Here is a 14,970-nt window from a genome sequence, read left to right as displayed (position 1 = left end):
TCCAACATTGCAGAGAAGCTCAAATTTGTGTCAAATTCTGGTAACAGTTCACTTTAATAATCAAGTTGGACGGTCTAGCGCTTGAAGAAGGGCATTGAGATCCCCATCTATGAATTCCAAATCACTAATTTAAAAAACAATCTTTTGTGAGATATGAGTATCACTGGCTGGACCAAGATTTATTACCTATCCTTAATTTCCCTTGAGAAGGTGGGGGTGGTGAGCTGTCTTCTTGAACCATCATAGTGCATATGGTGTACACCTTGTGTCCAGTCTAATTTCCTATATTGCATCAGATATTGGGAACCTGTTTGTTTTTGAAATTTGATAGCCAAATAGGGTGGGTGATTGTGATGAATGATTAACCTGTGTCTGATTCGAGTATAATACTAACTTTGTGCTGCTTGTTAAGTTGCACAGTTACCACGTACAGCCAACACTATGGCCCATAACTTCTGCAGAGTTGCAATCTCCATTCGATTGCCACTCTCGCCAGAAGTACCTGCGCTGTAATTCCTAAGCTCCTGTCTCGCCCAACCTTCCTCGCTCAGGCTAAATGGGACTGGAGCAGCAAAGCGTGCCCCTGGCAGATCATCATGGACTAACTGGGGAGCAGAGAGTTAAGTCACTCCCCCTTTTTGCAGCAGTAGCTGCCTGAAAGCGGAAATCTAAAGGGGTAATTTACAGGGAGCTGGTAAATTATAAAGTTACGGGAATGGGGGAAGGGCCAGTGCGGTGTCCGTGAGGGAGAGCAGTCCAGGAGGGGGGTGGGTCAGTCCGGGAGGAAGGGTGGGGGTCAGTCCGGGAGGAAGGTCAGTCCAGAGGGAGAGGATCGGTCCAGGCTGCGGGGAAGCATCGGACTGAGTCGTAGCGGGAGGGGGGTCACGTTAGGTTGTTGGGGGGGGGGGGGGGGGGGGGTTGGGTGAGGGTCAGTAGTGGGTCATCGGGGAGCGTCAGGTCAGGATGGAGGGGTCGGGACGGGTGTGGGAGTGGTTTGGGGGGGTGCGTGTTTGTGCGGGGTATCTCGTTCGGGACATGTTTAAATATGTACAGACCTTACCAAAACCTGAGGAAATGGATGCAGAGGCATTCTTCATGACATTTGAGAAAATAACAACTCAAATGGTGTGGCCGAAGGAAAAATGGACATTACCCATGCAAAGTAATCTGACCAGGCAGGCGCAGGAGGTTTATGTGTCTGTCAGAGGGGGTGTCTAAAGATTATTCTGGGTGCATACGGACCGATTCAAAAGGATTAAGCAGAACAATTTCAGTTGATGGGTATGCGCGTTGGGAGTTAAAACTGCCTATTAAGGCCAGAGAGAAATCATTCTCTCAGAAGAATTTAAGAATTCATTACCTCTTGTGATAAGAACCCATGTTGAAGACCAAAGAGGTATAATCACTAGACAAGAAGCAGTAATGGCTGATGATTATGAGTTGATCCATAAATTTAAACCTTTGCTCCGTCACCCACGTAATTTTGAAAAGGATAGGTAGTGGGAGAATGAAAGGAAGGCAGGTAGCCAAGGTAAGGAATGGATATCTGGGAATGGTCTGAGATCTTCTCTTCAGACCAGGAAGGAAGGTACTGAGGGTTAAGGTGAGACTCAAAGTCCTAAGTGTTACCATTGCAATAAAGTGGGGCATGTTTGTTCAGCATATTAGAAATTACGAGGAAAACCCATGGGACTTTTTGGGATTCATAAGGAGGATTCTAAAAAGGAAATAAAAGTGGAGAATACTGACAAGTGGCAAGTTACATTCACCGCCACACAAGTGCCAGGCAATGATCATCTCCTACAAGAGAGGATCTAACCCATCGCCCTTGACATTCAATGGCATTACCATTGCTGAATCACCACAAACATACTTGGCGTTACCATTGATCAAACACTGAACTGGACTAGCCATATTAATACTGTGGCTACCAGAGCCGGTCAAAGGCTAGGAATCACATGAAGTGTAACTCACCCCCTGACTCCCCAATGCCTGTCTACAAGGCACAAATCAGGAGTATAATGGAACACTCTCCACTTGCCTGGATGAGTGGAGCTGCAACAACACTCAAGAAGCTCGACACCACCTAGGACAAAGCAGCCCGTTTGATTGCTCCTCTTTCCATAAACATTCAAACCCTTCACCACCAATGAACAGTGGCAGCCGTGTGTACCATCTACAAGGTGCAGTGCAGTAACTTGCTACGGTTCCTATGGCTTTCCAAACTCACAGCCAGTGCCATCGAGATGGAATTGAGCAGCAGATATCTGGGAACCCCACTATCTGGAAGTTCCATCCTAATATACATTAACACAGTCATCTCTTACTAAAGTTGAGGTTGAGGGGGTTCCAGAGCGCTATTATGAATGGAGTACTGAGGGACCTCCGGTGGCGGCGATGCGGAGCTAAGCCACACGTTTGGCAGCTCCTGCTTTTTTTGGACTTTCGGGCTCTTTTAAGAGCCCGCAACGGCGCTGTTTTGACTTTTCCCTGGGGGGAAGCACAGCCAGTGTGCTGGTGGATGGACTGGACTCGCAGTGGAGCGGTCCAAAAGTCGGCTTTGCAGCAGAGGAAGGCGAGAGGCAGAAAAAAGAAGATGGCGGCGGGCGGGGAAGCAGTGGCAGCAGTGGGCGCGGGAGCAGCAGGAGCTGCTTCAGCGCTCCTTCAAGAAGCTCAAAGCTGAGATCTTGGAGCCGTTTAAGGCCTCGCTGGACAAGCTGGTGGCGACTCAGACGGCCCAGGCCATGGTGATTCGGGAGCTGCAGCTCGGACAACGAGGGTGAGCTTTTGGGCCTGGCAGTGAAAGTGGAGTCGCATGAGGCGCTGCACAAGAAATGGCTGGCGAGGATGGAGGAGATGGAGAACCGCTCCCGCCGGAAGAATCAGCGGATTTTGGGCCTCTCTGAGGGGCTGGAACGCTCGGATTTGGGGACCTATGTGGTCCTAATGTTGAACTCGCTGATTGGTGCGGGGTCGTTTAGTGATCCCCTGGAGCTAGAAGGCGGCCATCGAGTGCTGCAGCGGAAGCCGAGGCCGAACGAGCCGCCCAGGGCGGTACTGGTCCGTTTTCACCGCTTGGTCGACCGGGAGTGCGTGTTGAGATGGGCGAAGAAGGAGAGGAGCAGCAGGTGGGAGAACACGGACGTTAGGATTTATCAGGACTGGAGCGTGGAGGTGGCGAAGAGAAGGGCTGGCTTCAATCGAGCGAAGGGAGTGCTTCATAGGAAGGGGGTGAAGTTTGGCCTTCTACAGCCGGCTCGCCTCTGGGTCACTTACAAGGACTGCCAGCTCTGTTTTGACTCTCCGGAGGGGGCCTGGCCTTTTGTCCAGGCAGAGAACTCGGACTCGAACTGAGGACTCGGGGGCTGGGGAAAAATGTACTTTGTTTGGAGGCTTTGCCCTCCTGGGTATCCTGTCGTTTATATTGGCTGTGTTTGCTGATTAATGTTGCCTGTTCGTTTTCGCCATTTTGTTTTTTTCGAGGTTGTTTTCTGGGCTGTTGTTTATTTACTGTGGTGTTTTTTTTTGTCCACTGGTCGGTTGGGGAGTAGTTTGGGGTCCCGATGGGTCATGTGTCCGTCTTTTTCCCGCGTGTTGGGTTGAGGGGCGGAGCTCGGGTTGGAAGCGCGGGCTTTCTTCCCGCGCCAGAGGAATTGGGGGCGGGGCCGGCGCTGGTAGGGTGGGATTGGTGGCTGTGTTGCGTCGGGGGTGGGGGGGGGGGTTGTGGTTATGGCGGGAGTAGCCGGGGTCAGCAGAAGTCAGTCAGCTGACTCACAGAAGCACAATGTTAGGGGTAACGCAGCGAGGGGGGGCCCTAGCTTGGGTGGGGTGGGGTGGGGGGGGTTTGGGGGGGGTGAAGGGTGGGATACCGGGTTGTTGCTGCAGGGACTGTGAGGGAATGGATGGTGAAGGGGGGGGGGGGGGGGGGGGGGGGGGGGGGGGGTGTTGGGAGGGGGGGTCTGCCACCATGGGGAGCGGGCGTGGGGGGGTTCCCTGGGTGCGTGGCAGGTTGAGGAAGAGCTATGGCTGATCGGGGGAGGGGGATGACCCCCCCCCCCCCCCGGGTTCGGCTGGTCACATGGAACGTGAGGGGGCTGAATGGTCCGGTGAAGCGATCCCGGGTCTTGGCTCACTTGAGGGGGTTGGGAGCGGATGTGGCTATGCTCCAGGAGATGCACCTCAGGGTTACAGATCAGGTGAGGCTGGGAAAAAGTTGGGTGGCATAGGTGTTTCACTCGGGGCTTGATGCGAAGAACCGTGGGGTGGCAATTATGGTCGGTAAGAGCCTGTCGTTCGTTGCGTCCAAAGTGGTGGCGGATAGTGCAGGTCGATATGTGATGGTGAGTGGGAGACTTCAAGGGGAGCAGGTGGTCTTGGTTAATGTTTATGCTCCCAACTGGGACGATGCGGGCTTCATGTGGCGAATGCTGGGCCTGATCCCGGACCTGGAGACAGGGGGATTGATCCTGGGTGGGGACTTTAACACGGTGTTGGATCCGGCTCTGGATCGTTCAAAGTCTAGAACGGGCAGGAGGCCGGCAGCGGCCTCGGTGCTGAGGGGGTTCATGGATCAGATGGGGGGGGGAGGACCCTTGGAGGTTTTTGGAGCCGGGGGGTAGGGAGTTCTCCTTTTTCTCCCATGTTCATAAGGCGTACTCCCAGATTGATTTTTTTTGTGCTTAGCAGGGCGCTAATCCCGAGAGTAGTGCGGGCGGAGTATTCGGCGATAGCCATTTCTGATCATGCCCCACATTTAGTGGATCTGGAGCTGGGGGAGGGGAAGGATCAGCGCCCGCTGTGGAGGCTGGATGTGGGGCTTTTGGCAGAGGAGGAAGTGTGCGGGCGGATCCGTAGATCCGTAGAAACCAATGATAACGGGGAGGTGCAAATTGGGGTGGTTTGGGAAGCACTAAAGGCAGTAGTCAGAGGGGAGCTGATTTCTATTCAGTCGCACAGGGAGAGGGTCGAGAGGGAGAGGCTGGTGGAGGAAATGGTAAGGGTGGATAGGAGATATGCAGACACCCCGGAGGAGGGGCTTTTGAGGAAGCAGCGCAATCTCCAAGCGGAATTTGACATTTTAACCACCCAGAAGGTGGAGGCGCAGTGGAGGAGGCCGCAGGGGGCGGTATATGAGTACGGGGAGAAGGCAAGTTGGATGTTGGCTCACCAGCTCCGGAAGAGGGAGACAGCTAGAGAAATTGGGGGAGCCACGGATGCAGGAGGGAACTTGGTGCGGGGTGGAAAGGACATCAATGGTGTGTTCAGATCCTTTTACGAGGGGCTGTACCGGGCGGTGCCTCCCAGGGAAGCAGGTGGGATGGACCGCTTTTTGGATAGGCTGGAGTTCCCAAAAGTAGGGGACGAGCAGGTGGAGGGTTTAGGGGCCCCAATCGAGTTGGAGGAGCTGGTGGAGGCGTTGGGAAGTATGCAGACAGGGAAAGCGCCGGGGCCTGACTGGTTCCCGGTGGAATTTTACAAGAAATTTTCAGATTTGCTGGGCTCTCTGCTTGTGAGGACCCTGAATGAGGCTAGGGGGGGGGGGGGGGGGGGGGGGGGGGCTCTGCCCCCAACGATGTCCAGGGCAATTATCTCTTTGCTCTTGAAACGGGACATGGACCGCCTTCAGTGTGGGTCTTACAGGCCGATCTCGCTCCTTAATGTAGATGTCCAGTTGTTGGCAACGGTGCTGTCCAGGAGGGTGGAGGATGTGGTGCCGACGGTGATTCATGAGGATCAAACGGGGTTTGTAAAGGGGAGACAACTGAATGCCAACGTGCGGAGGCTCCTTAACGTCATGATGATGGCGCTGGCGGCCTGGGAGTCAGAAATAGTGGCGTCCATGGATGCGGAGAAAGCTTTTGATAGGGTGGAGTGGAGTTACCCGTGGGAGGTGTTGCGGAGGTTTGGGTTTGGTGAGGGGTTCATCAGCTGGGTGAGGTTTGTTGCTCGTTCTGGTGAGTGTGCTTAACACTCAATTGGCTCTGTTTTATTCCTTAGCTCTAGAGTCGCCAGGTATCTTTATGATACCGCCACGAGGTTCAAGTTCAGATCAATGACTCAATACACCAGTTAGTAAGGTTCAATCAAACACATTTATTAATACACAATAAATCGATACTCATGCAACTAATACTAACGGACTAAGCTATTCCTACCACTATAAGCCAATGCATATCTTTGATAAGGGAACCCACTGGATCAGGGAAGAATGGCCTCTTGTTCTGACCTGAGACTGCAAGCTTCCCAGTTGGTACGGGCAGGAGTGTCTATTCTCGTAGAGAGCGTTGGTTGGACACTTACTTGTCGGTGTAGCTGTTGGCCAGGCCTCTCCCTCTCACATTCAAGTTCTTAGAGAGCTGCTGCAAAGGTATTCTGCTGGGAGGGCCAGCTAAGAGAGAGAGCGAACTTGGGATCTGTCCTTTATAGGTCACAGGGGCTTCGCGCCCATCTGGGCGGACCCTATACCTGCTTGCAATCGATTGGACCTCATACCAATCGATTGGTTTGAATTCCCCAATACTGGAGCTGTTTCCCGATCGCTGGGCGGTTCTTGGGGCTGTTTGTAACTTATTGTCCAGGACTCCTGCTGGCGCCTAAGAGTCTGGCTTGACCTTTGTTATTCTCGATTGTGTCCATTGTGCCCGGGACTCACTGGGAATCGCTCAATTAATATGCGCAACTGTTAGTTTCAGTGCTGTCTGGTTTCTTTGCAGACAGAATACACAGGGAGATTCTGTAGCCTGCCTGTTTTCCTTACATTGTCCTGTTTTCCCTGCATGCATTTCAATTTTCTATTTTGTGTCGGGCAGTGGCCAACTTCGGTGGCTACAGGTTGCTGTACAGTTCCCCGGTGGCGAGGGTGGTGACGAATGGGAGGAGGTCGGCGGACTTTCAGCTTTCCAGGGGGACGAGGCAGGTGTGCCCCTTGTTTCCCCTGCTCTTCGCGTTAGCGATTGAGCCCCTGGCCATGGCACTGAGGGCCTCGAAGAGTTGGAGGGGGATTGTGCGGGGGGGGGGGGGGGGAGCACCGGTTGTCGCTGTACGCAGATGATCTGCTGTTGTATGTCGCGGATCCGGCTGAGGGGATGCCAGAGGTGTTGAAGATACTTGAGGAGTTTGGGGACTTTTCGGGCTATAAGCTCAATGTGTGGAAAAGTGATCTGTTTGTCCTGCACCCGGGGGATCAGGAGAGGGAGATAGGTGAACTCCCGTTGAAGAGGGCTGAGAGGAGCTTTAAGTATCTTGGGGTCCAGGTAGCTAGGACCTGGGGGGCCATGAATAGGCTTAACTTTTCGAGGCTGGTGGGGCAGATGGAGGAGGAGTTTAGGAGGTGGGACGCGCTACCGCTTTCGTTGGCGGGCAGGGTCCAATCGATTAAGATGACGGTGCTCCCGAGGTTTTTGTTTCTTTTCCAGTGCCTCCCCATATTGATCCCAAAGGCTTTTTTCAGAAGGGTGAATAAGTCGATTCTGGGGTTCGTGTGGGCGCGGAAGGCCCTGAGAGTAAGGAGGGTATTTTTGGAGCGAAGAAGGGAGGTAGGGGGCCTGGCGCTGCCCAACCTGTGTAGATATTATTGGGCGGCGAACGTGGCGATGATTCGCAGGTCGGTGACGGAAGGGGAGGGTGACGCATGGAAGAGATTGGAAGTGGCGTCCTGTGCGGGTACGAGTCTGGAGGCTTTGGTGACGGCCCCACTTCCACTCCCCCGGCAAAGTACTCCACGAGTCCGGTGGTGGTTGCGTCCCTTAAAATCTGGGGACAACGGAGGCGGCATAGGGGGGAAGTGAAGGCCTCAGTTTGGGCCCCGATATGGGGCAATCACTGTTTTGCGCCGGGGAGAACGGGTGGGGGATTTGGAAGTTGGCACAGGGCAGGCATCAGACAGTTTGGGGACCTCTTCCTGGATGGGAAGTTCGCGACTCTGGAGGAGCTGGTGGGGAAGTGGAACCTCCCCCCGGGAACGCTTTTAGGTATATGCGGGTCAGGGCATTTGTTAAGAGGCAGGTGGCGGAGTTTCCGCGGCTGCCGCCAAGGGGGGTGCAAGATAGGGTGCTTTCGGGGACGTGGGTCGGTGAAGGAAAGATCTCGCCTATTTACCAGCTGATGCAGGAGGAGGCCTCAGTAGAAGAGCTCAAAGCGAAGTGCGAGGAAGAGCTAGGGGAAGAGATTGAAGATGGAACGTGGTCGGACGCCCTGGAGAGGGTTAATTTCTCCTCTTGCGCACGGCTCAGCCTAATTCAGCTGAAGGTGCTGCATAGGGCTCACATGACAGGGGCAAGGATGAGCCGGTTCTTCGGAGGGGAAGACATGTGCGGGAGGTGTTCGGGAGGCCCGGCGAACCACACCCATATGTTCTGGGCTTGTCCGGCCTTGGAGAGGTTTTGGAAGGGGGTGGCGGGGACTTTGTCGGAAGCGGTCGGGTCTAGCGTCAAGCCGGGCTGGGGTCTCGCGATCTTTGGGGTAGCTTCGGAGCCGGGAGTGCAGGAGGCGAGAGAGGCCGGCATCCTGGCCTTTGCGTCTCCAGTAGCCCGGTGCAGGATTCTGTTATAGTGGAGGGATACGCGGCCCCCGAGTTCGGAGGCCTGGATCAACGACATGGCTGGGTTCATCAAGTTGGAGAGGATGAAGTTTGCCCTGAGGGGGTCGGTACAGGGGTTCTTTCGGCGGTGGCAGCCCTTTCTCGACTTCCTGGCGAAGGGGTAGAGAGTGGTCGATCTCAGCAGCAACTTGGCAGGGGGCTTTGGGGATGGTTAGGGGGTTTTGTTTTTGCGGGTTTGCTATGTTGTTATTTTCTTCTTTCTTGTATTGCTGTTGGTTTTTTGTTATTTATTTTGGAGGGGGGTGAGTTCTTTTCTTGTGTTGGTGTGGACGCCTTGTTTGTTTTAAATTGTGGGGAGAAAATTTGTTATTGAAAAACTTGAATAAAATTTATTTTAAAAAAAGAAATGAATGGAGTACTGATGAGGAAGTGGAGACACCCTCACAGACCTGCGGACGAGGAATGGACGATTGTTCATCAGCTGGTGGTACCGCCCAAATATAATAGAGAAATACTGCGGATGGCACATGAGACACCAATGGCAGGACATGTAGGAATTTGGAAAACGCAGGCAGCAGTCAAAAGGCACATTTCCTGGCCAGGACTGCGTAAGGGTGTAGGGCAATCCTGTAGAACCTGTCATGCCTGTCAGATAATAGGCAAACCACAACATGTGATTAGTCCAGCACCTTTGATACCCATACCAGCCTTTGAAGAACCATTTAGTCAGGTTTTGGTAGATCGCGTCGGACCATTGCTTAAAACAGAGGCAGGGCATCAGTACCTTCTTACGTTCATGGATATGACCACCCATTTCTGGAAGCCGGAACTTTAAGAATAGTGACAGCTAAGGTAGTAGTGATAAAGTTGATGCAGTACTTCACACGTAATGGCGTACCGTTAGTACAATCTGACCAGGATTCTAACTTTGTCAAATATTTTCCAGGGCACAATTTGTAATTTAGGTATCAAACAACTGCCTATCACCCACAAAGCTTTGAAGAGATATCATCAGACTCTCAAAACCATGATTCAGGCCTATTGCCATGCATATCCAAGAGATTTGGAGAATGGATTGTTTTTTTTACTGTATGCCACCAGGGATGCTCTCTATGAATCATCTAGGTTCAGCCCATTTGAATTGGTCTATTGCCATGTAGTATGGGGCCCATTAAATTTGATGAAAGATAAGTTTTGAAAACAAACAGACGAATCCTCAATGTAGGATTATGTGTACACGTTTCCAAAAGGACTCGCAGGAGCTTGTCAGTAGCCTGTCAGGTAGTCCAAGAGCATTTAAAGGTTTCGGGAGCAAGAATGAAAATGTTGGCAGACAAACATGGCAGAACCAGAACATTCCAATTTGGAGGTGAGGGACTGGACTGGTATTGTTGCCTTTGCAGGGCGAACCTCTGAAAGCGAAATTCAGCGTCCCTTATAATGTAGTTATGAGGATGATTAAAGTGACTGATCTAATAGATACCCCAAACTATAAGAAGGAGGGCCAATTATGACACATAAATATAGGAAGGAACCAGTGTTTCAGGTAGTAGGAGTAGTGGAAGAGGACAAAGATAGTAAGAGTGAGGTGGGGGAAGAGGTTGACAATTCAAAAAGCGACCTGTGGTACGACGAGCAAATACAGTAATACTAGAGCAGGTAGATACTATTATGGGCAGGGTTTAGAGAACACCAAAGTATATCATGGAGTTCACCTGACCTACCAATGTTTATAGATTTTGGTTATGAGGAGCACAACGGCCTTCTTTTCAGGTGTTATGCAGCAGAGCCTTAAACACTTTAAATCAAAAACAAAGTTTATTCTTCAAATTCAGTTAACATTTCTATAAACACAGAGTCAGCATTTTGATCAACTACAAACCTAAATACCCGACACGGCTACAGTACTCTATATTTAACCCTTAATAACTTCCCTTTCCTATTTCACTCAAGTAACAATATCCGTAAATCAGACAATCCCTTTTATCACAAAACAGTAGGTTTGAATTCCTTCCAGAACACAGTTATTACTTTGAAGTTATCAAGTGGGCGGCACGGTAGCATAGTGGTTAACACTGTGGTTCCACAGCACCAGGGTCCCAGATTTGATTCCCTGCTGGGTCACTGTCTGTGCGGAGTGTGCATGTTCTCCCCGTGGGTTTCCTCTAGGTGCTCCGGTTTCTTCCCACAGTCCAAAGATGTGCAGGTTAGGTGGATTGGCCATGCTAAATTGTCCTCCGTGTCCAAAAAAGGTTAGATGGGGTTATTGGGTTAGAGGGCTAGGATGGAAGTGAGGGCTTAAGGGATCGGTGCAGACTCGATGGGCTGAATGGCCTCCTTCTGCACTGAATGTTCTATGTAAGTGATCTGGAGACACCTTTTTAACATGCAGAGAGAGACTCCAAGATCCTTCTAGTCTGAATACAGCTTCCAACTGTCTGAACCGAAAGTAAAACTCAGAGCCACAAACAGCTTCCACTCAAAACGAAAGCCACTGCCCAGCTCCACCCACACAATGACATCACTGCAGCCATTTGAGAAGACAAACATTTCTTCAAGGGACATTCCCATGACAACACTGAGTCTTCAAACTGAGAAGAGCAACAAAATGGTCTCATAAGGCTACTGCAAAAGCATAGGATGATTTGTAGGGACACACCGGGTTGCCTGACATTAACTGAACATGATGTAGGTGATCCAACCCGATAAAATAGCATCCATATCGATTGAACCAACAAAAACTAGCCTTGCGAGAAGCAGAAATCCAATACATGTTGAAGAATCATTAATTGAGCCGAGTAAGAATAGATGGTGTTTGCCGATTGTGTTAATGGGAAAACCCGGTTCTGTATGGACTATTGGAAGGTCAGTGTCGTCACCAAAATGGATTTGTATCCGATTCCCATGTTGGAGGACTGCATTGAAAAGATTGGCAGCAGTGGTTAGCACTGTTGCCACACAACGCCAGGGACCAGGGTTCAATTATGGCCTTAGGTTACTGGGTGTGTGGGGTTTGTATATTCTCTCCGTGTGTGTGTGTGAGTGCGTGCGTGTGTGTGTTTCCAAGGGGATTGTGCCAGAGTAACATGATGCTGTTCGGATCAGTAAATGCACCAGCTACATTTCAATGACTTCAAGTACTGGCTAGGATGTCCAACTGGGTCGTCTATCTGGATGATGTGGTAGTTTACGGTGCCACATGGAAGGAGCTTGTAGGACAATTGGAGGAGATATTTATAAAACTGCAGTTGGCCGATTTAGTCATCGATTTGGCCAAAAGCAAGTTGGCCAAAGCAAAGGTTATCTATTTAGGGAACGTTGTGGGACAGGGTCAAGTAGTACCCAGAAGAGCCAAGATTTCCGGTTTCCCAAAACAAAATGGGGGATTGAGGTTATTAGGCATCTGCACCACAGTTTGCTTTCTCCCCTTAAAATGGTTCTGTGTTGCTCACAGAGTTCTGACTCCCTACATCTTTTCCAAGGCTAAATATTCCTTTGCTTACATGAGGTCAGAGAATGCTTTGTCCACTACCTTTGTCTATCGCTGATGAGTTCAGATTTTAAATCTTTGTATTCACAACTTTCTGCCACCCTGTGTGGATCATTGATGGGTGAATCAACAGGTTCTTCGGGCTGCTGGACACGCTTATTAAATTTAGCTCTTTTAAATAGTTTATTACTTCTTAGATTTCAATAAAAATTTAATGAAGGTAGTACTTCATTAAATTTAGTGGATGATTCATTCATTCCTTGTTTTCCGCTAATGGTGGCAACATTCGGGCCGACTAAGTAAAATAGTGTGTGAACCTGACTCTTTGTTCAAACATGAAGTGATGCTATATCTTAGGAATCTTTTTCTCCAAAGTCCCCAATTAGATGATTGATCAGGGCCTTAGAGTATTCCAAATTGAGCTGGAAGTGTGAAATTCCGATTCATGGTCAATTTTTTTTTAAAGGTGGAGGTTCTGCTTTAATAGCTTTCTGAATTTCAAGGCAGCATTGCTGTTCACTTGGAAACAGATTTTCCATACTTGCCAGTTTTCTCAGCTCAACTTCAAATAAAAATGTTTATAATGTCTGCCTGGATCAACCGCCTGCAGCGTTTTGCTCAGCATTTTACTGTCGTGAAGTTCTTGAATCCTGACTTTTGCTTGTAATCAGCTGAGTTTAGAAGTGCCAAATCCCCCAGATTTTTAAATCGATTATTTTTTCCCGTTTTGGAGCAAACTTGGTTGTCATGTGTTCAGGTACCAACTTGGGGGTCGGGTTTTAGCATTGGGTTTTTTCAAGCTGCCCTTCTGACTGAATTATTTCAAGATTTCTCAAGATTTGCTGTAGCCTGAAATTTTAAAAGATTTAGCTGAACCCTGCTTGGACCTAATTCTCCACATTCTGGGATTTGAAGTTGGACTTCCAATGGAGTCAATGCAGTAAGGAATTTAAAATTTCTGCCTTCAGATTCCAAACCTTTCTTTAGAGATTTTTCATTGCAATTTTTCCTCTGCATCCATGCTTCTGGAGCCTCTTTCAGGGCAGAATGCTTTTTAAAAAAAATTCTCAGTCTTCCAGCATTTTAATTTTAATCTAAATATTCGTACGGTTTTGGGGTTCTTCCACAAGCTGCCACCATGTTATAGGGTGTTGGTTACAGTTGTGTTGGTCTGAAGATGTCTTTGCAGTTTGAAGTAGGTTAACTGTAAGTCTTTATTAAGCACACAAGCTGGGAGCTGTCTTCATGCTTGCTAACGCACATTGTTCTTTCCAACACTCGACTAACCCTAGTTGGGGGTCATATCACGGTTAATATTATGGTTACTGGCAAGAGGTGCATCATTCCAGTGTGCCTGTTCAGATGTGCTTTTCTGAAACAAGATTCTGTTCTTTATTTCTATTGCAGACTCACACACTTCAGCCCCTGGTTGGCCCAATGCAGGGAAACATCATCTGACACGGAAATGCAAGGTTTTGAATGTCCCTTCCTTGGAGACTGAGTACACAGATACACCTTCTGAGTCAGGTAGAAGCTGCTCATGTTGTATATGTGTACAGCGAAATGTAATTCTTTAAAAAAAAAATATTTGTATTCTCCTTTTTCACATTTTCTCCTGAATTTACACCCATCAACACCGAACATAGTTGGGGGGGGGGGGGGGGGGGGTGTGGGGGGGGGGGGGGGGAGGCTGCGTGTACTAAGGGTAATCCCTGATTCCTTTTTTTCATTTGTTTATGTAAACATGTGGGCTAATGTTGGGGGTTGGTGGGTGGATGGAATTGTTGTTATTGTTCTGGGGATTGACATATTTGTTGCTGATTATTCTTGTTCTTGAAAGTGCATAATGAATAATGCCCATGACTTGTAGAACCCCTCCGCCCTTCCCCTCAGTTCACACTTGACCTTCTCAAGAGTCAAGAATTCCAACAGGTGCCCCCCGCCACGCCAGGGTGGAGAGGCTGCTCTCCATCCCAACAGGATCCGCCTTCGGGCGATCAACGAGGCGAAGACTACGATATCTGCCTCCGCACCCGTTTCCAACCCTGGCTGGTCCGACACCCCGAATATGGACTCCCATTTTCACGTGCACCACCTTGGAAATAACCCTAAAACCTCCTTCCAGTAATCCTCTAGCTTTGGACAGGACCAGAACATATGAACGTGATTAGCGGGATCCCCCCCCCTCCGCAACGCTCACACACATCTTCTACTCCTTCAAAGAATCAGCTCATCCTCGCCCTCATGAGGTGTGCTCTGTATACCACCTTCAGCTGTATCAGCCCCAACCTCGCACATGAGGTGGAGGCATTTACTCTCCGGAGCACCTCATACCAGACCCCCTCCTCTATAACCTCTCCCAGCTCTTCCTCCCACTTTGCTTTAATCCCTTCCAGTGGTGCCTTATCCTCTTCCAAAATAGCTCCGTACACCGCTGATACTACTCCCTTCTCCAGTCCCCTTGTCGTCAGCACCTCCTCCAGCAATGTGGAGGCCGGTTCTTCCGGGAAGCTCTGTATCTCCTTTCCGGCAAAATCTCGAACCTGCATCTATCTAAACATTTCCCCCTGCTCCAGCCCATACTTCGCTTCCAGCTCCCTCAATCCTGCAAAACGACCCGAAGAAACAAATCTTTTAGCGTCTTAATCCCCTTCTCTTCCCATTTCCGAAAATTTCCGTCCCACCTCCCTGGATCAAATCTGTGGTTCCCCCGAATCGGCATTTCCCTTGACCCTGCCCCAACCCGAAGTGTTGGCGAAACTGCCTCCAGATTTTCAGTGAAGCTATTATTACCGGTCTCCCTGAGTATTTCCCCGGAGCTATCGGGAGCGGCGCTGTTGCTAGTGCTTTCAGTCCCGACCCTCTGCGCAAACTCTCCTCCATTCTAACCCACTGGGAATCAACACCTCTGACCCAGCTCCGCACCTTCTCCACATTTGCC

General features: G+C 50.0%; 1 protein-coding gene across 3 annotated transcripts in view; it reads left to right on the top strand.

The window, feature by feature from the left end:
- Positions 1-14,970, top strand: part of tkfc (triokinase/FMN cyclase) — a 119,625-nt gene that overhangs the window by 62,687 nt on the left and 41,968 nt on the right. For all 3 annotated transcript variants that reach the window (XR_005461888.1, XM_038807519.1, XM_038807518.1), the window contains exon 11: positions 13,437-13,556. Coding sequence is in view for 2 of the 3 variants with exons in the window: in XM_038807519.1 (XP_038663447.1) it covers positions 13,437-13,556 (120 nt within the window). In the remaining variant the exon portion in view is untranslated. The remainder of the gene's footprint in view (positions 1-13,436; positions 13,557-14,970) is intronic.

This window comes from Scyliorhinus canicula, chromosome 9 (assembly GCF_902713615.1).
Source record: "Scyliorhinus canicula chromosome 9, sScyCan1.1, whole genome shotgun sequence".
Lineage (NCBI taxonomy): Eukaryota > Metazoa > Chordata > Chondrichthyes > Carcharhiniformes > Scyliorhinidae > Scyliorhinus > Scyliorhinus canicula.
This window is presented reverse-complemented; position numbering and strand designations above follow the sequence as displayed.